Source organism: Capra hircus, chromosome 25, assembly GCF_001704415.2.
Source record: "Capra hircus breed San Clemente chromosome 25, ASM170441v1, whole genome shotgun sequence".
In the NCBI taxonomy this organism is placed as follows: Eukaryota; Metazoa; Chordata; class Mammalia; order Artiodactyla; family Bovidae; genus Capra; species Capra hircus.
Window position 1 is genome coordinate 10,630,084 of NC_030832.1, and position 24,466 is coordinate 10,654,549.

The 24,466-nt window shown below is 49.8% G+C and overlaps 1 protein-coding gene across 2 annotated transcripts in view; it reads left to right on the plus strand.

Annotated features, from left to right (window-relative positions):
- The window catches only part of SNX29 (sorting nexin 29), a 603,176-nt gene that overhangs the window by 67,198 nt on the left and 511,512 nt on the right, over positions 1-24,466 (plus strand). For both annotated transcript variants that reach the window (XM_018040633.1, XM_018040634.1), the window contains 5 exons: positions 5,475-5,655; positions 8,995-9,065; positions 10,637-10,885; positions 12,854-13,229; positions 23,334-23,452. In XM_018040633.1, coding sequence (XP_017896122.1) covers positions 5,475-5,655; positions 8,995-9,065; positions 10,637-10,885; positions 12,854-13,229; positions 23,334-23,452 — 996 coding nt within the window. The remainder of the gene's footprint in view (positions 1-5,474; positions 5,656-8,994; positions 9,066-10,636; positions 10,886-12,853; positions 13,230-23,333; positions 23,453-24,466) is intronic.

Sequence of the window (24,466 nt, forward strand, 5' to 3'; positions counted from 1 at the left end):
TTTTCTGTTTCTTGTTGAGCAGTGCTTTGTTTGTTTGTTTATTTTTTATTTTCATTTAATTTTTAAGGTTTTTGGTCATACCCCATAGCATGTGGACCTTAGTTCCTCCACCAGGGGTTGAACTCGCACGCCCTACATTGGAAGGCAGAGTCTTGACCACTGGACTGCTGTGAGAGGCCCTGTTTCTTGTTTAATTTTGAAGGATACCTCCCCACCCCCAGAGCCTGCCATCTTGTGGGTCCCCCCGAAGTGACTGTCAGGTGATTGAAGAACATGCTCCCTGCATTAGGCTTCTTCTGCTTGCAAGTGACAGCCAGACCTGCAGACAGCCCGAAGCAGAAAAGGGCACTTCCTGACTTGAGTATAAGAAAACGAGGGGTGGAGCCGGATCCAGGGGCTCAGCATCCCCCACGTCTGTCCCTGGGTCTCTCTCGTCACCACTTCTCTGGGTTGGCCTCTCTCCCAGGTGGACCACTCTACATGAGAGGGGGTACAGTGGCCCCAGGAAGCTCCAGATTGACATGGCTACGAAGAGCTCCTACCTCTAGCACAGAAGTTGGCAAACTTCTTTCTTGAGGGATCGAATAGTGAGCACTGTACTTTAGGCTTTGTGGGCTGTAAGTTTTTACAGCAGCTCTGCCTTTGTAGTAGGAACGCAGCCACAGACGACTTGTAAACACATGCACACAACTGCATTCCAATAAAACTTTATTTGCACACACAGTGATGGGGCTGCTGAATCTGGCCCTTTGGTGGTTGTCTTCTGACTTCACTCTGAAAAGAGACAAAGCCTGTCTTCTAGCGGTTCAGGTAGAGTCGTGGGGAGGGCCCACTGGTCCAGGGCTGGGACCAGGGTGAGGCCAGGGGAATACTCACTTTAGGCAGAGAATTGCAGGGAGCTCCAAAAACCCTCAGCAATCAAGATCAATCATATTTTTATATAATATTAAAAAAATAAAAACAGAAAAGACTCTATCACACGAAGGTCACACAAAAGTCATACAAAATGTCAAACAGGGCCAGAACGAGGGGGCACTGAGTAAGGCGATTTGAGGCGCCCACCCTGCTGTGGCCAGGTGGCTGCTCAGCCTGGATCATCTGCCCGAGCCCTATGCGAGACAGTGGTTGTTAGTGCTGAGGGCACATTATAGAGAACCAAACGGAACACAGATCCCCTGGGAAAGAGAGGCACAGGGGCCAGAAGAAAGGACAAGGCTTGCTGTTTGCCTGTCTTGGCCATGGAGTACTTCATACACATGCTTTATTTCCTCAATTTTTTCCCCCTCATCTCAAACCTCAAAGGTAGGTAGTTATCCCCATTTTACAGATGAGGAAAATGAAGGAAAGAATAAGCTGCCCAGGGTCACACAAGGCCTGAACTAGAATTTGAGCCAGGGTTTTTGTCCGCCAAAGTGCATTCTTTGAATTGGCATCAGTTAGTGTTAAAACTTTGCAGAAATCCTCTGTCATCCTCTGTCAGCAGGGACCCCCAGGTAGCTCACCTTAGTGCTCCCCTCCTGGCTCTTGTTCTTGTCAGCAGATGGCTTTCAGGAGCTGGGAGAACCAGAAGCCCTCACCCCCTTTTGGAATCCGCCTCTGGTTTGAAGCAGTAAGCAATCAGTGTATGCGCCCCAATTAAATTATGGACACTGCAGGTGTTAAGTGGCAGGTGAGCTTTAAATAGACCACGTTAATTCTGGCAGTGGGAGCGGAGCCCTGCCGGGCTATTGATGATCAGCAGCCGCATCACTCAGGCGAGCTTTAGAAGGGTTCCGGAGCGGTAAGCAATTTAGAAATGGGAAGGTGAAAACACACCTTGAAGTGTTTCATGTATTTTCAAGGTCAGAGGGAGGTGACTGCAGTTTTCAGAAAAGACAGATGCAGGTGAGAGTCTCTGGACTGAAGTTGTGCTGGATGTACTGATGGTTGTCTGGTGGGTTACAATGCAAGTTATTGGCTGCCTGGCCGGCTGGCCCCGAGTGATACTCTCAGCAAATGTCCTGTCTTGGTTTCTGAGAGAGGCTTCAAGTAGAAGCTTTCCTTTGCTTCATTCTATCTTTATGTACAGACCCTGACTCAGAGTAATTTCATGCAACACTTTGCTGCCTAGCCCAATTTTTTTTTAAAGAAAAAATTTTAACTTTTAAATAGGAAACATGTTAAAAGAAAAGTTATGCATTTGTGTGGTTTGGACTGATCTAATGGGTTTCAAGGGACTTTCCTGGTGGTCCAGTGGCTGAGACTCCATGCTGGCAATGCAGGGGGTACAGGTTCGATCTCTGGTCAGGGAACTAGATCCCACATGCTGCAAGTGAGTTAAAATTTTAAAGAAGTAACTAGTGGGTTTCAGAAGGGGGTTGGTTTGGCATCTGGGGATTGAGAGAAGGCATTTTCAGTGATCCACTCTGCCGGTGGTTTTACCAGTCCTTCTTGGGATGTTTCTTTGAAATGATTTCAGAGATTGACTTGATCCACAAATGCACACACACACTTGTACATATGTACACATTTAGATGCTGTGAAAAGAAAAAGGAAAAGAGGAAACAACGTGTATGCTCTCGGATAAGAAGGTAATTCTTCAGCAAACAGTGGTTGGCCACCATGGGCTGGACGTCACGCTCAGTGTTTTATCTCCGTTTTCTCCAGTTACCCCAGAAACCCTGGGGGAGTCTACACTTTGGGGCTTCTGTTAAGAGAGAGGGGTCTGAAGCTTAGCATGCTTGAGGGACCTGCCCAAAGGCATTCCCTCGAAGACCTCCTCACCTGTTGTCCTGCCCACGAGACCAGAAGCTTGTTAGGGACACGTCCTTCTTGTCTACCTGGGGGCCCATAGCTTTGCCCAGTTCATGGCTCCCAGGAAGAAGGCAGTCTGTGCTCCCTGAGGTGAATTGCAATCTTAGACTGAGCTTGTCAGCCTGGTGTCCAGTTTATGGAGATGTGCGTATTCACATCCTTCTAGAAGGAAGGTTCAAAGATCTTGTCACCTTCTCAGAGGGGTCAGTGAATCTGTTTAGCTCCTGGGTTGAAATCCATCAAGCAATTGTGAACACGATCCTTTTCAAGGAGGCAGAGCCCCCCTCACTTTGCAAGGTGGTGTGATGACGTGGTTCACAGTGAGACAGCTCTGAGGTCCTGCTGTCCCACTTATAACTGTGTATCACTGGGCCAGTTACTTCATGTGGCTGGGTCTCAGCCTTGTCTTTGGCATGGAGACGGCCATGGTGGTTGAGAGGACTGAGGTTAGATGAAAAGTGTGGAGTGCAGTGGCTGGTACATGCTTAATGCTCAGTAAGTAGCAGTGACTGTTCCTGTTGTTGCTGTTACTATTATTGACAGCATTGAAAAGTATTGATAAACTACTATTAAGTAAAGAAAATTAGGTATATACTAGAATCACACCTATGAAAAAAATCTGTGTGTATGGACAAAAAAGGCAGGATGTGAAGTGACGTGATGACTATTTTATGGATAAAAACACACTTCCTAGCTTTCCCTTAAAGCCTTAAATCTGTTCCTATTATTAGGCATACAGAAATCTCCCTGAAGGAACTAGAAATGAGGACGGTTAGTTATGCACAGGGATGTTCAAAGCACTACACAGCGAAGATTGGCATTGTATTATGTTCCCAGCAGTCATGAAATAAATTGTATTTTACTGGGGAGCCATCGAAAATCATGTTTCCGAAGATATTTAAATGTTACGGAGAAAATGTCCATGATCTAGACAAGGAAAGAAACAAGTCCAGATACAAAGCTACGTATGTGTGGTGTGTATATATATATATTTAAATGTACCCGTGTCCCCTGGAGGAGGGCATGGCAACCCATTCCAGCGTTCTTGCCTGGAGAATCCTATGGACAGAGGAACCTGGCGAGCTACGGTCCATAGGGTCACAGAGAGTCAGACGCAACTGAAGTGACGGAGTGCGCACACACACACACACACACACACACACACAGCATGACGATATGTTGATTTCTTACTGCTGCTCTAGCAAATTGTCACAAACTTTGTGGCTTACAACACGACGAATCAACTTTCCGACATTTGTGGAGGGCTAAAGGCAAGGCGATGGCAGAGCTGGTGGCTTCTGGCGGCTCCCGGGCAGGGTCTGTTCCTTGCCTCTTCTGGCTTCTGGCAGCTTCTGGCAGTTTCCAGCACCCCTGGGCTGCGGCCACAACACTCCAGGCGCTGCTTCTCTGGTCATGCCGCTGCCTTCCCTTCTGCCTCAGATCTCCCTCCCTGTCCCTCTTCTTTTGTAAAACTTGTATCATTTATTTTTACATTTTTGGCTGTGCTGGGTGTTCGTTGCTGTGCACAGGCTTTCTCTAGTTGTGGAGCGCAGGGGCTACTCTGTGCTGTGGTGCGTGGGATTCGCATTGCGGTGGGTTCTCTTGCTGTGGTTCCTGGGCTCTAGAGCACAGATTCAGTGGTTGTGGTGCACGGGCTTCTCATTGCCGTGGGTGCTTCTGTTGGGGGGCACGGGCTCTCGGGTGAGTGGGCTTCAGTAGCTGAAGCATGTGGGTCCACTGGTTTTGGTTCCCGGGCTCAATGGTTGTGGCGCACGGGCTTCTCATTGCCGTGGGTGCTTTTGTTGGGGGGCACGGGCTCTCGGGTGAGTGGGCTTCAGTAGCTGAAGCATGTGGGTCCACTGGTTTTGGTTCCCAGGCTCAATGGTTGTGGCGCACGGGCTTCTCATTGCCGTGGGTGCTTTTGTTGGGGGGCACGGGCTCTCGGGTGAGTGGGCTTCAGTAGCTGAAGCATGTGGGTCCACTGGTTTTGGTTCCCAGGCTTGTGGTGCATGGGCTTAGTTGCTTCAAGGCATGTGGGATATTCCCAGACCAGGGATCCAGCCCATGTGTCCTGCATTGATTGACAGGTGGCTTCTTTACCCTGAGCCACCGGGGAAGCCCTCCCCCTACCTCTTTTAAAGATACCTGTGATTATGTCAGGCCCAGAGAGACTATCCAGGGTAATCACCCCATCTCAAGATCCTGAATTTAGTCACAGCTACAGAGTCCCTTGTGCCATGTAAGGTAAGATGTCCAGATTCCAGGGTTTATGATGTGGTTATCTTTGGGAGTCACGATTCAGCTATCACAGATGTCAGTTTTGTAGAAAAAAGCAAAGTGCAGGCAAAGAGATTGATTTGAAAATGTTAACAGTGATCACCTCTGGATGGTGATCAGGTCATTTTTTTTGTTTGTTTTTTTCCTGCACCAAGCAGCTTGTGGGATCTTAGGTTTCCTGACCACGGATCGAACCCAGGCCCACGGCAGTGAAAGCCCTGAGTCCTAACCACTGGCCTGCCAGGGAATTCCCTGGGTAGGGGGGTTACGTTTATTTTGGGTATACTCTCTGATATCTTCCTTTTCCCTGCTAAGAAGTAACTCTTTTACCACCATCAACACGGCCCCTGGATGCTCCTCTGCACGCGATGTGCCTCCCACGGTGTGGTCCCCTGTCTCCACAGAGCCCGTGTTCTGGTTCTACGTGAAGGAGGTACTCAGCAAGCACGAGCTACAGCGCTTCTACGCCCTGCGCCACATCGCCTCGGATGTGGGCCGCGGCCGCGCCTGGCTGCGCTGTGCCCTCAACGAGAACTCCCTGGAGCGCTACCTGCACATGCTCCTGGCTGACCGCGGCCGGCTCAGGTACCGGGGCAGGGCGGGGGAGCGGGTGCCCCCAGGGCGGGGATGACCATCGCAGGATCTGCCTGCCTGCGTCCGGGACGGCCAGGTTCCCCTCTTCCAGCCCCAGCTTGTCTGGCTGGGCCGTTGGGCACAGTCCACTAGAGACCAGGTGAAGATGCCTGTCGGGCTCCGTCCACGCGGCAACTGCACGCAGCAGGCACTCAATAGATGTCTGTTATTAATAAGGCCTGGGGTGTGGCGTGAGCTGTTGTCTTAGGACACGTGTGCCCGTCTTGGCAGAATTTTAGCTGTTGTCTTAGGACACGTGTGCCCCTCTTGGCAGAATTTTAATCTCAGTTTCTTTCAGATCCAGACTTTCTTGCTCTTTAGAAGTCGGGTGTTCAGTGCCCTGTCTCTTGCCGTGTATCTCCTTGCACGCTCGGCACTGGATGGTTCTTCTGGCCTTTGTGTTTTTTTAAAGAGGTTTGTCGATCTCAAACTGATGGAAAGTAATGGGCGTTTTAAGTTGAGAGAAGTTGTTTGTTATTAGAAACAACCCCTCCCATCCTTTTGTTTTCTTTTTTTCTTGATCATACAGTTTATTCCATCAGTTAGTAGAAGCGCGGTTATGCTGCCGTAACAAGCGTTTTGGAAACCTCAGTGGCTTGAGACCACCAGGTCCGTGCCTTCTGCCTGCTGCGTGTCTGTCATGGGTTGAGGGTCTCATCTCAGAGACCCAGGCTGGCAGAGGCACATCTCTGCATGTGCTTTCTGGACTGCCAAGGCAGACAGGGGGCTCTGGCTAAGGGAAACACTGGCCCTCCAAGCTTCTGCCCACTGTGAAGCTTCACTTCCATGCATATTTTATTGGCCAGCAAGTCACACTGCCATGGGCTAGCTCAGCAGGGTGGGCGAGGTATGGTTATTCCACAGTGATAGGGAGAAGGCACTCAATATGTATCAGTGATAGTGCAGGCGGCCACCTTCCCTTCAGAGACGTTTGATCGATGCTGTAGAACCCGCCGGGACAAGACTGAAATCACTCGCAAACTGCATAGACATAGCCCTGCTGGCGTGTCAGTGTGTTTTCCTGCCATTGTGCCTGTGTGCCGACCTTTATGACTTCTCTCTCTTTCTCCCTCTCTCCACCCCTCCCTCCCTGTCCCTCTTCCTCCCTCCTTCTCTCATGTTATTATTTTCCCTCTGAGACGGGGGGCCAGACGTGTTGTTTTGTGTCACGTGATGGTCCACAGAGACAGTGATCAATTCCGCCCCGGCCCCTTGAGTAACTTCCACATCCAGCGGTGCCCAGGTCCTCAGCAATGAAGTGTCACCTAATTCAGTAAGCTGGCATTGGTTCCATCAGTGCTGGGGCACATTCCTGTGACTTCATATGTTGCTGTGCATTCCCTGGCTCAGGCCTCCTCTGCTGTTTGTCCTGCTGCTCGAGGTCATCCTTCTTCCAATAGTTTAGGTGTTCCGGTGTTAGGTATTGGGTGTTCCAGGCTTGTGCACTAAGGCTGTCAAAGATACCCTTGAAGTGCTCTTATTTGATGTGGCCTGTGATACAGCCTGTCCAGCTGTGTGTTCAGACCCTGTAGCGATGAAATGGGAGGGATGGGGGCCAGGAAGACTGGCGATAGCAGTATCCACACGGTGCTTAGGACTACTCATGTCTGAGTTGGGAGGCTGTGCATGTCTGTGGGTACCTCTGAGCACTAACCAGCTTTCACGAAAGAAAACACACTCATGTTTTTTGGTTCTCTGGTGGCTCAGCGGTAAAGAATTTGCCTGCCAATGCAGGATAGGCGGGTTCAATCCCTGGGTCAGGAAGATCCCCTGGTGAAGGAAATGGCAACCCAACTCCCGTATTCTTGCCTGGGAAATCCCACAGACAGAGGAGCCTGGTGGGCTGCATATAATCCACGGGGTCGCAAAAGAGTCAGACACGACTAAGCGACTAAACAATAGCTCATGTTTCTTAACAGTAGTTTTTTTTTTTTTTTTGCGAAGCTCTTTCCAGCAGATTATTTACAGGTGCCATCTGCCATCCATATCCCCAGGTTCTGCATCTGTGGACTCAACCAGCCGTGGATTGAGTGCTGTGTTTAAGACCTGTGGCTGGCTGAACCCACGGTGGCAGAATTCACAGATTTGGAGGGCTACCTGTACAATGCTCTTGTATGTAAGCATCCTCAACTTGTGTATCTGTAGTGGGTCCTGGAGCCAATCCCCCATGGATGCTGAGGGACAGGTGTCCTTCAGAGTCGTACTCTCAGTATCAAAGTTGAATGCGACAGTGAGCAATAGATGGGAATCTGCTGTTAAGACTCACCGTCTTACTTCGCTGAATCACTAGCCTCTAATTCAGTGTGGGAAAACCAAGTTCATTTACATGCAAGAAAACTGGCTCCAGTCTGTAAAGAATCACAGTTTGGGGAATCAGAGGTCTGACTGCACTGCCAGCTTGAAGATACAGCCTGTGCTTCCACTGACTTCTTTGCTGGGTTGAGTCTGTTGACAATGATGTCTGTCTTTTCTTTCTCTGTTGGTTGTATTCAGTGACTTCAGCAGCTATGTATCCGATCTTTTGCTGAACTCCAGGTCACCTGTCACTGCCCGTGCTTCAGTGAAATTGAATTTTGACTCCATTGGTTTAGAGTTCTCTGACCTGGTGGGGAAGTCAGAGATGAGGATATTTACTTGTTAATGTTTAGCTGGGGGTCGGCTAAAGAGCTGGGTCGTGGGGCTGGGAGAGCTGCCTTTGAGCTCAGGCTGTACCATTTATTGCTGAATGACCTTGGAAAATGAGATGTCCGATTGGCCTCTACAACTGCCGTTTAGGTCTGTGGGCTTTTTTAGCTTCCCAGCCCATTCCAGGGGGTAATTTGGGCTTTTGAGATTGCTGCCCAAACTGGTGTTACATACAGATGCCTCGGTTGAAGGGCCCAGGGAACTAAAATTTCGTTCTGAAATCATCTCTTCTTGTGTGTGTCCACTCGGGGGTTCCTGTGGGCTGGCTTGGATTTCCTGTCTCGTTCCTTAGAAACGTTGCTTGAGGGGAAGTCACCACTGTCTGTCCCCTTTTCCTTTCTGTTTCATAAACAGTGTGTTTCCATCTCATGCCTGTCTTGGTACTCTCAGGCCCTAACGATCTCAGGGGACCCATGAGGAAGTTGTAGGGTATACATATTCAATCCTTTGTTTATAACCAGAAGACCCAGCAGCAGAGACCCTGCATGGCCACTTTGGCGTGGACAGGCACGAACTTTCCAGGGAGCCGTATGAAGGAACTGTCTGGCTAACGGATGCTGAGAACGCCGGTTCAGAGCATTCCCTCTCTCTCTTTTCCATTTGCAGCACGTTTTATGAAGACTGGGCTTTTGTCATGGATGAAGAAAGGTCTAGCATGCTTCCCACCATGGCGGCTGGTAAGCTTGGCCAGGGCCAGGGGTGCGGGGCGGGGGGTCCTGTGAAGCTTGGTGAGCAGAGGAGCTGCCTGGGAGTGAATGTGTAACTCCACGGGGTGCTGTGGGTTCCCCGTCCCTCACTGAATGAAAGGGCCACTCATCACTCGCCACTATCCTTCCTTTAGTGGTGATGAACGCTGAGTCCATTTATCTAGAATTGTGATACCCTGGCTGGGAAAGCGTGGGGTTGCGGGGTTTTGGCTGAGGCTTTGCAAGTGTGAGATAAAGATCCAGGGAACTGGGGGAGGAGACACGTCTTGGAAGCCTGGCTCTCCCTCCCTCTGGCAGGTGGCCTGAGGCAGATCCGTTGAGTTTTTTACCTTTACCTTCCACTTCTGCAAGGTGGGAATCCTGATGGCACTGCAGTCACATTGATAGGGTTGTGAACGAATCAGATGAGAGAGTCAGTATCTGATTTGTCCTGGTGAGAGCCCTGCCTTGATCCTAGTTGACCAAGTATAAAATTGTCTAACGTTTGACTCTCACTCAAAAGGTGAATGCAACCGAAGTGGGTACCTTGCTTCTTTCTTCCAAATCCTCTGTGGCCTCCCCTTTCTCTCTTTCCTGAAAGTTTTCACTGAGTCCCACCTACTGAGTTACATTAGGCTTGCCCATTGATGAGGAAACGGCAGATGACCTTGATGTTGCACGTAGGTCAGAGGAGACCAGTGTGCATTTTTGCCTGAAGATGTAATGGACATGATATTGGTGCATGTTTTTTTTTTTTTTTCAATTGGAGGATAATTGCTTTACAGTGTTGTATTGGTTACTGCCATATGACAACGTGAATCAGCCATAATTTTATATATCCCCTCCTTCTTGATTGGAGAAGGAAATGGCAACCCACTCCAGTAATCTTGCCTGGAGAATTCCATGGACAGAGGAGCCTGGTGGGCTCCAGTCCATGGGGTCGCAGAGAATCGGACATGACTGAGCGACTGTCACTCCCTCCCTCCCTCTCTCCCTCTTGATCCTCCATCCCCCTCCTCCTTTCCCACTCCGCTAGGTCATCACAGAATGCCAGGCTGGGCTCCCTGTGTCATATAGCAGCTTCCCGCTAATTACCTGTTTTGCACAATAGTGTGTATATGTCATTTTTTGATTGATTACCAAGCTGATTTTGGTGGGTGACGGTCTTTAATACTCTGTAAGAGATGCTGTTGTCCCTGTTTTATAGGTAAAGAAACTGAGGCTCAGAGAGGTTGTGAATGGCTTGACCAAGGTCTCAGAGCTACTGAGTGCCCAGGCAGTTCGACCCCAGAATTTAAGCCTTCCCCTCCCCATGACTGACTTCTTATTTGCATTTGTCTTCCTGACAGATAGGGAGAGACTTTGGAAGACTTAGCTCGCATGATAGCGGTGTCTCCTGACCCCAGTTTTGTGGGAGTTTTTTGTTTGTTTTTTTAAGTCACCGTTTGAGACAAGTGTGTACCCTCTTGTGTCCTCTAATGTCTGCAGCTTGTTTATTGTGTTGGAATGTGACTGTTGAATAGCAGACACTCCAGACTTTTCCCTTTTCGGTGGGGGGGTAGGTCTGAACTCCATACTCTTCGCAATTAACATCGACAACAAGGACTTAAACGGGCAGAGTAAGTTTGCTCCCACCGTCTCGGACCTCTTGAAGGAATCCACGCAGAATGTGACCTCCTTGCTGAAGGAATCCACGCAAGGAGTGAGCAGCCTATTCAGGGAGATCACAGCGTCCTCGGCTGTCTCCATCCTCAGCAGAGCTGAGCAGGAGACCGACCCCCTGCCCGTGGTGTCCAAGCACGTCGGTGCTGGTGAGAGAGGACGGGCCGGGCGGGGTGGCGACTGGGGGTCGGGCGGGGATGGGATGAAAGCACCAGGGAAGTGGAATCTGATACACTGGTATTTTTCAGTTCACGTTTGTGTTTGTCCTTCTTACTCTTATTCACTCAGAAGGGTGCTGAGAGGCTTCCTGGGACGTGAAGATGACAGGGTAGCCAAGCCAACAGCTCAGTCAGAACAAACCGAGAGGGAGGGGATGATGGTCACGTGAAGCCGGAGGAGGTTGCCCCTCCTGCCTTTGTCCCTGCGTCCGTTCGTTCGTTTAATTATCCTTCTGATCAGTGGGATGAAAGCCCAGCGTAGGGTGCTATGGAGAGCGTAGACTGTTGAGGGGGTGACGTTTAAGTGGAGGCCGGGGAAAGAGAGGAGGTGGTTGGCTTTGACTCTAGGCTCTGGGGAGGCAAAGGAAAGTGGATTCAGTTCTGATTAATTTCGTAAGAAGTTTTACAGTTCCCCTTGAACCTTCTGGGACATCCAGAACGTTGAAACAGCAAAACGGGAAATTTTGGGTATAAGGGCTTAATCCTGATATTCTCAAATCCCTTAAATAAGGCAGTAATCATGATCTTCCCTTTGGAGTTATTAATGATGGGGAAGCTCAGAATTCTATGAAGTCTTTGGTATACACTGGCTTTCTCCTTTTTTTTTTTTTTAAATTATTAAATAATTTTTTTTTGGCTGTGCCGCAGAACACGTGGGGTCTTAGTTCCCTGACCAGGGATCGAACCTGTGCCCCGTGCACTGGAAGTGCAGAGTCTTAACCACTGGACCACCAGGAGGGCCCACCCTCTCCTTCTTGAGCAGAGATCTCATGCAAATGACATGGACTGTTGGTGACTGTACCAGAGATGCTGGGATTTGTACACCCAAAGGAGTATCTTTTCCGTCCATTTTGGGAACTCTGCTTTTGACGTTGTCTCCAAGTTGTGACACACTGGTGATACATCACCATGTCACACCTTAGTGGATGGATTTGGCTTTTTGGAATTGGCTCCAAAGTGCTTCACACCCAAGGTTGATGATTAAGATGAGTGAACAAGCTGGCTTACCTAAGTGCTAGGCACCAAGGCAGTCTTGACTTCTGTTTCAGTTTGTCTTTGCTGTGTAACAAACAGCTCCAAAATGTAGTAGCTTAAAACAGACAACCTCAGTTTATTCCTTTTTTGTGAGTCTGTGGGTTGGCGGGATGATTCTACTGGTTTCACCTGGGCTTCCTCATGGGGCTGCATTCAGCTGATGACTGAGCTGGGAGGTCCAAGGTGGCCCCACTCACGCATCTGGAGTTGGTGCTGACTCTTGGCTGGGGCATCTCAGTTTCCCCTATGTTAGCCTCTTGTCCTCCAATAAGGTAGCCTGGCTTCTTCTGTGGTAGTTTCAGGGCATTATTGCGTGAGGGAAATGCCTGGGCTCTAGAACTCACACATTTGGTATTTCTGCCACCTTCTGTTCTTAAAAACACAGCACTAAGCTGGCCTAGAGTCAAGAGGGTGGAGAAGTAGGTACCACCCACGATGGGAGCAGTCCTGCTGAAAAGGGGCATCTTACAGAGTTGGGAGAAACTGGGGCTGTTGAACAATCAGTTATTATCCCTAAACTGATTTTCTTGGTCTCATCTCCCAGCCATGAGAGTGTTTTCCAGAGTGAACGGGTAAAAATCATTTCAATTATGATTCATCTTTTGAATCAAAGTGCTTGGAAAGATTGCTTAGAAGGAATGGTTGTAATGTGTGCTCTATGACTTATTTCAAACCAGAAGTAGAGGTCTGTATCCATTTTGCTTGGTCTTGCATAGACAGATTCCACCCCCTTCCCAAGGATTAAAAAAAAAAGATCTGAGTTTATCTTCAATTTTTTTTTGAGTAGAATAGTAAGAGATTTTCCACAGTCTAGAGGCAGGATGGGTCGATCATCGCTTTTTCTTATCTCATATCTTTTGCCAGATGCCAAATGTAAAAGGGAGCGGAAGAAGAAAAAGAAGGTGACCAACATCATCTCATTTGATGACGAGGAAGATGAGCAGAGCTCTGGGGATGTTTTTAAGAAGATCCCCGGGGCAGGGGAGAGCTCAGAGGAGAACTCCGACCGGTCCTCGATCAATATCCTGTCGGCCTTCGAAAGCCCCTTTGGGCCAAACTCTAACGGAAGTCAGGGCAGCAACTCTTGGAAAATTGATTCTCTGTCTCTGAACGGGGAGTTTGGGTACCAGAAGCTGGATGTGAAAAGTATTGATGATGAAGACGCAGACGAGAACGAGGAAGACATGTACGGGAGCACGCCGGGAAGGAAGCGTCCGGGCCACTTGGAGTCGCCAGAGAAGTAAGTTCCACCTGAGAGCTTCTACGAAAGGGTAGTAGGGGACTTCCCGGGTGGTCCAGCGGCTAAGACATCACCTTCCAGTGCAGGAGGTGTGGGTTCGATCCTTGGTCAGGGAGCTGAGATCCCATGTGCCCCAAGGTCAAAAAACCAAACGTGAAGAACAGAAGCATTGTGAGAAATTCAATAAAGACTTTAAAATGGTCCGCATCTCAGGAATCTGCCTGCCAGCGCAGGTGACACGGGCGTGATCCCTGGTCTGGGAGGATTTCGCCTGCCTCGGAGCAGCTAAGCCCATGCACCACAAGCGCTGAGCCTGTGCCCTAGGGCCTGAGAGCTGCTAGCTGCAACTGAGCTGCTGGCTGCTGAGCCCGTGGACTGCAACGATTAAAGCCTGCATACCCTGGCGCCCGTGCTCCGCAACAAGAGAAGCCACTGCAATGAGAGGCCCAGGCAAAACAACTAGAGACAGTGCAGAGTAGCCCCTGCTACTAGAGAAAAAGCCCACGCAGCAACAGAGACCCAAGGAAATAAGTTAAAAAAAAAAGATCCACAGCAAAAAAAAAAAAAATCAAACCTTAAAAAATTAAAAAAAAAAAAAAGGGGGGGTGGTACACAGGCTGCTGGCTCTTTGTGCAGTTTTGGGTGATGTTAGATTGCAAATGTTTTATTTGTTTGCGGCATCTTTCATTATTCAGATCTTGATTTTGGGGGAAGGAGCATGAACTTACTTTCTCCTGAGAACTAAGTGGAGGGAACGTATATATTATTGGAAGGTACTTACAGCATTGGTGTCAAGATGTAAGACCTGAAATTCTTGCTTTGTATTCATGTCTTTCATTTTATAACTTGAATTTTGCTCCCATGTCTTAATTGCCATCAGCCCAGGAAGTTCAGGAGAGAGGCAAGGTATTTTAGAGAACAGTCTCGGGCTGGTAATATCTGTGTTTATTCGCAGGGTAACTTGCCTGCACTTATCGCCTTAACACTGGGGCTGTAGTATGTTTATACCTTCGAGAGGGGCTTGATGCAGGTGAATGTGTGAAGCAGAAGAGCAAAGTCAGGAGACTGAACCTTAGAATCATGACGACCCGGGCTCTCATTTCCTAGCTCCGTGGCTTAGTTTAGACTAGGACGGACAAGTTTCTTCACCTCCCAGAGCCTCAGGCCTCCCCTGAGGTCTGAGAGAACAACAGCACATGCTTTGTCGGGTTGTTGTCCCGTCCGTGGGACCCTGCGAGTGAGGCCTTGGGCACTGGTGCTGGCACGTCGAGGACAGCCCCTCAGCGGTGGCTGCTGTGGCGCTGCAACCCTTGTAATCATCCCTGTCCTTGTTCTTACCCTCCTTCTTGACCGTGCTGGGTCTTCATTGCATTGAGGGCTTTTCTCCAGTTGCAGAGAACGGGGGCTGCTCTCACTTGCGGTGCACAGGCTTCTCACTGTGGTGCCTTCTCTTTTGCAAAGCATGGGCTCTGGAGAGTGGGCTCGGTAGTTGCGGCGCACGGGCTTAGCTGCCCCGCGGCCTGTGGGATCTTCCCAGACCAGGGATCGAACCCACTTCGCCTGCATTGACAGGTGGACTTTTAACCACTGAGCCACCAAGGAAGTCCTGCTCTTACTCTTGATGCTGAATCAGCTAGTGACCTCTTCACCCGAGCTCTGGAGTGTGCATGCCTCCTAGTCACGGCCGTCTTCAAAACCAGCTGCGGAAGCGCGCAGTGAAGAGACCGAGGCCCCATGGGGCGCCGAAGAGGCCAAGTGGCCTCCAGTCCTAAGCTTGGCGTCTCCCTGTGTTGAGTCAGAGTTTTTCTTCTTTCTAGTGAGACTGCCTGTTTTTGTCTTCGATTTTTATTCTTATCCTCATTCACGTGCCTGCTCACGATAGGAGCGTTGCCTCTGTATCATCTAGGAGAGGCCAGATGCAGCAAGCTGCAGACATGCTGTATCCTAATACTTAGACTGGTCCCAGGGGTTCGTGGGTGTCACCCACTTGATGGATGGAAGAACCAGATTCTTTAATGCAGAGTTGAGATTTGTCAAAGCGATGGGCAAGACCAGGATTAAGGCTAGGTTGGGCTGGCTCCATTTTTTTTCCTGCCCAAGGTTTTTCCTCCCCCTGCTGTATGTTAGGAAAGTCCCACTGTGGCATTGCTCTTGCCCATTGGGTATGGAGGATTTTGTACCTGGGTCCAGTCTTGTGAACCATGCTGTTAGAGTTCTCCAGAGAAACAGAACCGATAGTGTACGTGTGTGTGTTTCTGCATGTGTATGTTTGTATGTATTCATCTACAGAGATCTACTTTAAATTGGCTCATGTGATTGTGGAACTTAACAAGTCTAAAATCTGCAAGGTAGGCCTGCAAACTGGAGGCCCAGGGAAGGACTGCAGTTCGAATCTGAAGACAGTCTGCTGACAGAATTTCTTCTTCTTTGGGGGGAGAACGTCTGTGTTTTTCTACTGAGGCTTTTAACTGATTAGGTGAGACCCCCCCCTGACTTATGGAGGGTGATCTGCTTTACTTGCACTCTCCTGACTTACATTTTAATCTCATCTAACCAAATGCCTTCCCAGAGACATCAAGAATAATGTTTGGTCAAATATTTGGGTACCGTGGCCTAGCCAATTTGACACATAATGTTAACCATCACACCTGCCTATGGTTCTTCCCCTGGGCCTTTTAGGAAATGCCATTTGCATTTTCTGTCACTCTAGGCAAGCGCATCTCCCGAGTTGCTTCACTCCATGAGTTGGTTTTGTGGCCTCAGACAGTTGTTTCTCTTCCTGCTGGACCAGCGCCAGTGAGGGGAGGCCAGCTTGTGAGCCGGGGCAGCTGCCGGCATTGTGATGTGTGAGCCACAAAACAGTGCAGCCTGACCTTTGCAGGCTTGGCCCTCTGAGGCCGCTGGGCCTCCTGTGGACTATGGACAGCTGCTCCCTGGCATAAAGAGGGGATCTCGAGCCAACATCCTGCAGAGCATCTTGGGGAAAGAGCAGTGATGAGATGGCCTACTGAGTAATGCTTTGATTTTGCTTCTAAGCTAGATTCATGTGAAAGGTCTGGGAACCTGCAGGGCCCGGACTTTAGAGTTTAATAGCGTGGCCAGGGTTGTGGGAGGAAAGGGGCCAGGGCGGGAGAAGCACGTGCTGGGTAGCAGCGGCCTCTGGCAAAGTCAAATGCTCTGATTGTTTTTCATTAATAGATGTGCTGTTGGCCAAATACTGGGTTTACACCTCCACGTGCTGGCAATTAAACCACTTCTTGGATGACTGAGGAAAGATCTTGTGCCTCCCACCTCAGTATTTATAAGTGGTTCAGTTCAGCTCAGTCACTCAGTTGTGTCTGACTCTTTGTGACCCCATGAATCGCAGCACTCCAGGCTTCCTTGTCCATCACCAACTCAAGAAACTTGCACAAACTCATGTCCATCGAGTCAGTGATGCCGTCCAACTATCTCATCTTCTGTTGACCCCTTCTCCTCCTGCCTTTGGTCTTTCCCAGCATCAGGGTCTTTCCAAGGAGTCAGTTCTTCGCATCAGGTGGCCAAAGTACTGGAGCTTCAGCTTCACATCAGTCCTTCCAGTGAATATTCAGGACTGATTTCCTTTAGGATTGACTGGTTTGATATCTTTGCAGTCCAAGAGACTCTCAAGAGTCTTCTCCAACACTACGGTTCAAAAGCATCAATTCTTTGCTGCTCAGCTTTCTTTATAGTCCAACTCTCATATCCATACATGACTACTGAAAAAACCATAGCTTTGACTAGACGGGCCTTTGTCTTATTTTGTTAAAAAGTTAAATGTCTTAAAATGGTCTTTGCTTACATACATAGATCTTCATGTTGTATACAATGAAAACAATAGAAACAGGAACTTTTCTGCTGGTCCAGTGGGTAAGGCCCTGTGCTCCCAATGCAGGGAGCTCCCAGTGCAGTGCTCAGCTTTCTTTATGGTCCAACTCTCACATCCATACATGACTACCGGAAAAACCATAGCTTTGACTAGATGGACTTTTGTCGGCAAAGTAATGTCTCTGCTATCTAGGTTGGTCATAGCTTTTCTTCCAGGGAGCAAGCGTCTTTTAATTTCATGGCTGTAGTCAGCATCTGCAGTGATTTTGGAACCTGAGAAATAAAGTCTGTCACTGTTTCTCTTGTTTCCCCATCTATTTGCCATGAAATAATGGGACTGGATACCATGATCTTCTTTTTTTGAATGTTGAGTTTTAAGCCAACTTTTTCACTCTCCTCTTTCACTTTCATCAAGAGCCTCTTTAGTTCTTCTTCACTTTCTGCCAAAAGGGTTGTGTCATCTGCATATCTGAGGTTATTGATATTTCTCCCGGCAATCTTGATTCCAGCTCGTGCTTCTTCCAGCCCAGCATTTCTCATGATGTACTCTGCATAGAAGTTAAATAAGCAGGGTGACAATATACAGCCTTGACGTACTCCTTTTCCTATTTGGAACCAGTCTGTTGTTCCATGTCCAGTTCTAACTGTTGCTTCTTGACCTGCATACAGATTTCTCAAGAGGCAGGTCAGGTGGTCTGGTATTCCCATCTCTTGAAGACTGTTTCACAGTTTATTGGGATCCACACAGTCAAAGGCTTTGGTGTAGTCAGTAAAGCAGAAAGTAGATGTTTTTCTGGAACTCTCTTACTTTTTCAGTGATCCAACAGATGTTGGCGATTTGATCTCTGGTTCCTCTGCCTTTTCTAAATCCAGCTTGAACATCTGGAAGTTCCTGGTTCATGTGCTGTTGGAGCCTGGCTTGGAGAATTTTGAGCATTACTTTGCTAGTGTGTGTTGCTAAGTCGCTTCAGTCGTGTCTGACTCTGTGTGACCCCATAGACGGCAGCCCACCAGGCTCCCCCGTCCCTGAGACTCTCCAGGCAAGAACCCTGGAGTGGGTTGCCATTTCCTTCTCCAGTGCATGAGAGTGAAAAGTGAAAGTGAAGTCGCTCAGTCGTGTCCAACTCTTAGCAACCCCATGGACTGCAGCCTACCAGGCTGCTCCATCCATGGGATTTTCCAGGCTAGTGTGTGAGATGAGTGCAATTGTGCGGTAGTTTGAACATTGTTTGGCATTGCCTTTCTTTGGGATTGGAATGAAAACTGACCTTTTCCAGTCCTGTGGCCACTGCTGAGTTTTCCAAGTTCTCTGGCATATTGAATGCAGCACTTTAACCGCATCATATTTTAGGATTTGAAGTAGCTCAACTAGAATTCCATCACCTCCACTAGTTTTGTTCGTAGTGATGCTTCCTAAGGGCCACTTGACTTCACATTCCAGGATGTCTGGCTCTAGGTGAGTGATCATACCATTGTGATTATCTTGGTCATGAAGATCTTTTTTGTACAGTTCTTCTGTGTATTCTTGCCACCTCTTCTTAATATCTTCTGCTTCTGTTAGGTCCATACCATTTCTGTCCTTTATTGAGCCCGTCTTTGCATGAAATGTTCCCTTGGTATCTCTAATTTTCTTGAAGGGATCTCTAGTCTCTCCCATTGTATTGTTTTCCTCTATTTCTTTGCATTGATCACTGAGGAAGTCTTTGTTATCTCTCCTTGCTATCCTTTGGAACTCTGCATTCAGATGGGTGTATCTTTCCTTTCTCTCCTTTGCCTTTAGCTTCTCTTCTTTCCTCAGCTGTTTGTAAGGCCTCCTCAGACAACCCTTTTGCCTTTTTGCATTTCTTTTCTTGAGGATGGTCTTGATCACCGCCTCCTGTACAATGTAACGAACCTTCGTCCTTAGTTCTTAAGACACTATATCAGATCTAATCCCTTGAATCTATTTGTCACTTCTACTGTGTAACTGTCAGGGGTTTGGTTTAGGTGGATTTGATTGATAGGTGGTAGCTTTTCTTGTTTTTGACCGTGCTGCGTGGCATTTGGGATCCTTGACCAGGGACTGAACCCATTCCTGCAGTGGAAGCGCAGGCTTAACCACTGCACTGCCAGGGAAACCCCTGATTATTTTTCTTAAGAAAGAATAATACCTTTATTATAAAAAGGGGTTTTCCTGTCACTTTATATGTGCTGCCTGAAACCAACAGGGAAGTGGGGTGAAAACATAATTCGAAAAGAACTACAAGCCTGAAAAAAGCTGCATTTAAATAGCAATTATGTAAACGCAGAGTGAAACCAGACCCCGCACTTTGCCATCATTTTCATCACGTTTGAAAAAGAGAATTAGGTGGAGGGCGGGCCTGGGTGAGTGCCCTGCCAGGACGGCTGGCTGTCTGTGCCCTCCACGGTCAGCATCTGCCAGACACACAGTAGGCATTAACTCGTAAATGATCAGGCCAACCCTCGCTCACATCATCCTGACCGAGCATCGGCCGCGTCCACAGCCTCTGGGGAGAAAGTGTGACACAACGTCAGGAGCCTTAAAAATGTTCCGTTGCTGTTCTTGAGTCACGCAGTCGTGTCCGACTCTCTGCGGCCCATGGACCGCAGCACTCCAGGCTTCTCTGTCCTTCACCCTCTCCATGTCCACTGAGTCGGTGATGCCATCCAACCATCTCATCCTCTGTCGTCCCCTTCTCCTCTTGCCCTCAATGTTTAGTCCCCTTGATTTAGTAATTCCACTGCCGGGAAGCTGTGCTGACGGGTCTCAGGACAAAGGCTGTTGCCTCTAGATGACAACGTGCTGATTTAGAGAGACAGTGCAGGGGACCTGACCAAAAGGTGCAGGCACGGAGGAGCCACTCACAGTGAACAGTGGAGTATTTCATAGTTCAGATCTTAAATCTTAATGTTCAGGATCTTAAACATCTTGAATGGCATCTGAGAGTATCCACATAGTGTGAGGATGAACTTATACATTGAATGAAAAAAGGAAATCATAAAAACCTATATTTAGTTGTGTTACAACCTCTTAAAGAGAAGTATGCAAGTCAAGAAAAAGACACTGAGGCGATCGTGTCCAGGTCAGTCATGTTTTGGATAATGTGCCTTTGGGTATGTTATTTTCCCTTTCCTCTTTGGGCTTCCCTGGTGGCTCAGGTGGTGAAGAGTTTGCCTGAAATGCAGGAGACCTGGGTCCCATCCCTGGGTCAGGAAGGTCCTCTGGAGAGGGGAATGGCAACCCACTCCTGAAGGATCTCTTGGACAGAGGAGCCTAGCGGGCTGCCGTCTCTTGGGTCACAAAGAGTCAGACACGACTAAGCAACTAAAACTACCCTCCTCTTCGTGGCATTTTCTAGGTTTTTTTTTTTTTTTTTAAGTATCTTCTCTAATGAAAAGCAACACCCATTCTGGTGTTGGCACCGTATTCTGAATTGGTCTCTGCTCAGGAATGACTTCAGTGTAATCCCTTTTTGAGATGGGGGTCCCTTGCCCACTTTTATGTGGATCCGAACCTCAGCTGGTGGGGCCTGACTTCACCTTGTGCTCTGCACGTGTTGTCGGAAAGTGGCAAGATGTATGTCCCCTTAGAAACAGCAGAGTAGCGTAGAAACATACCTACTGCCATATGTAAGCGAGATAGCCAGTGGGAATTGGCTGTATGACACAGGGATCTCAACCTGGTGCTCGCTGACAACCTAGAGGGATGAATTGCGGTGGGAGGTGGGAGGGAGGTTCATGAGGGAGGGACCATATATATTATCTGTGGCCATTTCATGTTGATGTGTGGCGGAAACCAGCACAACATTGTAAAGCAGTTATTCTCCAGTTAAAAACAGATAAATTAAAAAAATTACAGAAGTAAAGATTCAACAACAAGAAAAAGCAGCAGCGGGAAATCCCACCCGCTTGGAGCCGGCACAGCAGCCTGGAGAGGACTGTGGCTTCGCAGCCGTGTCCCGAGGGGCACCCTGGCTGCCTCTGGGCGTCTGTCTGGGAGCCCCCCTGGTTGCCAGCTGCTGGATTGAAGCCCTGAGCAGGCAGGCAGTTCTTTACCGATTATAGAGGCAGAGCCGTGTTCACCCCAGCACCCAGCTCTGCTGCGGGGCACACAGGCAGGGCGCTTCCTCTCCCATGCCTCACGGAGTGCCTTACCTGCAGGCCTAAGTCTCAGAGCTGGCAAAAGTCTGTTAAGGTCACTTCTCCCTGTGTGTCTTGCTGAGTGTCACATGTGTGGCCAAAAGCTCCAGGGGACTCAAAGGAGAATGGCTAGAGGACAGGCCTTAAAGGAAGAGTTGGCAGGGACTTCCCTGATGGCAGAGTGGTTAAGAATCTGCCTGCCAATGCGAGGGACACAGGTTCGATCCCTGGTCCAGGAAGATCCCACACGCCGTGGAGCAACTAAGCCCCGTGCCCAGCAACTACTGAAGCCCGAGCGCCCTAGAGCCCATGCTCTGCCGCGAGAAGCCACCATGTGGGCAGTCCGGCCCCTCAGTGGGGCATAGCCCCCACTCACCACAGCTAGAGAAATCCCACGCATAGCAATGAAGCCGCAGTGTAGCCATAAATAAAGAAATAACATTTTAAAAAAATTTTAAAAAAGAGCTGGCAAACTAGCCTGTTGGCCAAATCTACCCCCAGGCCAAGAATGGCTGTTAAATTTTTTAAAGCTTTGTAAACCAATCAAAAAAAAAAAAAGTGTACTGGATGAGATGGTTAGATAGCATCACCACCTCAGTGGACATGAATTTGAGCAAACTCCAGGGGATGGTGAAGGACAGGGGAGCCTGGCGTGCTGCAGTCCATGGGGTTGCAAAGAATTGGACACAGCTACTGAACAGCCACAATGGCCACAGAGCCTAAAGTGTTGACTGTCTGGTCCTTTTCAAAAAATTTTTGTTAATCCCTGCTCCATATGAAAGAAATATGCACATCATGTATTGTGATGGGCAGTGGCCAGGAGGCTCATAGTAACTGGATCTGGAAGACCTGGGCTGAATTCTACCAGCCTTGGTCCTGGCCAGGTGATGGACTTGGACCAGTCGCCTGATCTCTCTGAGTTGTTTTTGTCCCCTCTTTTTCCCTCCCCATCCTCTCCTTTTCCTTCCTCCTCCTCCTCCTCTCTGCCTCCCTCCCTCCATTAAGTAGCTATGACTATGGTCTTCTTTACATCTGATTTATGACATGAGTTTATAAACCTTCAAGTCCTGCACAGATGCATCTTGGTATTTATCAGTGTTGGCTTCTTGCCCAGAAGTAGATGCTGCAGTGGGCAGATACTTTCTCAAACCCATGTAACCGAACCAGCCTGGCGTTACAAAGGTCGAACAGGCTAGTTTGGCAGTGGTGGGTAAGGTGACACTGTAACAGATCATATGAGCCTGGTTAATATTCGAGCTGACCCCCTTTCTTGGAAGTGGCCCAGACACAGTCTGGTCTGGTTCTGTCCTTTTACTCCTGAGGGTTTGAGAACCAGTGAGGCAGAGGGACACTGACCCAAGCTTATTGCAGAACCCAGAGCCCATGGGGCCTCTTCTCGCTTCAGCCCTGGCATGTGCCGCCCCCCACTTCCATCCCTGTTCCCCCCTCCACCTCCCCTCGTGGCCCCAGCGCTTCCCTCCCCACTCACTTCAAACCTCCCTTCTTCATAGAATCTTTCTACTACCTTCCCAGCCAGCCCCATGGACCTGAGCTGCCATTTCTCACTTTGTTGTGGGATCATATGTTTCATGTCAGGCTCCCCAGGTGGTGCTAGTGGCAGAGAATCCACCTGCCAGTGCAGGAGATGTAAGAGACGTGGGTTCGATCCCTGGGTCAGGAAGATCCCTCTGAGAAGGGTATGGCAACGCACTCCAGTATCCTTGCCTGGAGAATCCCTGGAGTCTGGTGGGTTACAGAGTCTGATGGTCACAGAGTCAGACATGACTGAAGTGACTTAGCACGCACGCACATACTTCATGTCTGCACCCCCCAGCAGACTGTAAGCTCCATGAGAGCGGAATGGACCTTGTTGGCTGGCTCTTTGCCAGCACAGTGTGTGTGTACACGCGTGTGTGTATTCATGCACGCATGTGTGTGTGTGTTCACTGCCTGGCAGGTAGGAGGGGCTCAGTACACATGGGCTGAAAGAGCGAGCGCAGGAGGGCTGGCTCCCGGCTCCCGCCTGGGCCCCCTCATGTTCTCAGCCCCTCCTGGCCTGGGTGGTTCCCTGGGGGTGCTGGGTGGGGCCCTGACCCGCAGCTGTGTTCTCTCCCCCAGGCCGCGGGATGGGGGCGCCTGCCTCTCCCAGATGCACAGCTGGGCCCCGCTGCAGGTGCTGCACGGCCACGCCGAGGTGCTCTTCCCGGTCAGCGGTGTGGGCTCCTACGGGCCTGCAGGTGGGTATCCCCGGTTCCTCCCTGCCTCCCGTGTGGGCTGCGGCTGGAGCAGTGGCAGGAGAGGCTGGATCAGGGGTCACATCTGTGGGCACGGGTGGGGGGAAGGGAGGCAGGGAGGCTGGGGCTCAGGGCAGGCGGCCCCTCTCAGCAGGGGAGCCCCAGTGGCTTTGGCTTGTCTCCTTGCTGAACCAGGGTATTTTGCGGAGCTCTCGCCTGAGGGGGTGTTGGCCTGTCACCCGGGAGCCCTCAGGCCTGCTTCCTTCTTGTTGGTGATCTGTTGAACTTGCAGATTACAAACGGTGACCATTATTTTTGCCTTTCAGGAGGAGGGAGGTCAGAACCTTTAGCTCTAAAGACCCTCACACCCTTAGCAGCTGAGGGCTTGGGGGTCAAGGGAGTAAGCTTGCCGAAAAGTGGGCAAGCCTTTCTGGCCCGTTCCTTGTGATTGAGGGGGCGCACGTGTGGTTTGTTATTATTTTCTTTAGCTAGAGCAGGTCGGGTGGTGGGTGTCTGGGTGAGGGTGGGAGTCGTGGCTGAGCCCGGCGGAGCGCTGGGTCGTTCCGGTGCCCCTGCAGCCCCACCGTGTCGGCGAGGCCTCCCCGCACTCGCAGTGTGGGTGCCCCTCTTGCCCTCGTGGGCCCAGGTTTAGGAAGCCGTGGACGGTTGTGAACGGGGGCCCACCGGCTGCTCAGGAAGCTGTCGACATTCTGAGCCCGATGACAGACGGTTGTCATGGTGCCGCGTGAGGAACAGAAACCCCCTCAGACTAGCTCGGGGAGGGCGGGCCCGTGCCCGGGTGCAGTTGAGGCTGGGGGGCGCGGCGGTCACCTCGAAGTTGCCGGGGGTGGGGGGTTGGGGGGGTGGGCAGGTGGCCGCCCGCGAGGCGGTGTTGCTGGTGTGAGTGACCGCCGTCCGCCAGGCTGGTCTCCTCTCCGGGGAAGTGTGGACGGCGGCGATGAACTCGCGGTGCTCGTCAGGGTTAGCTGAGTCCCTCCTGACCGCAGCCCGCGAGGA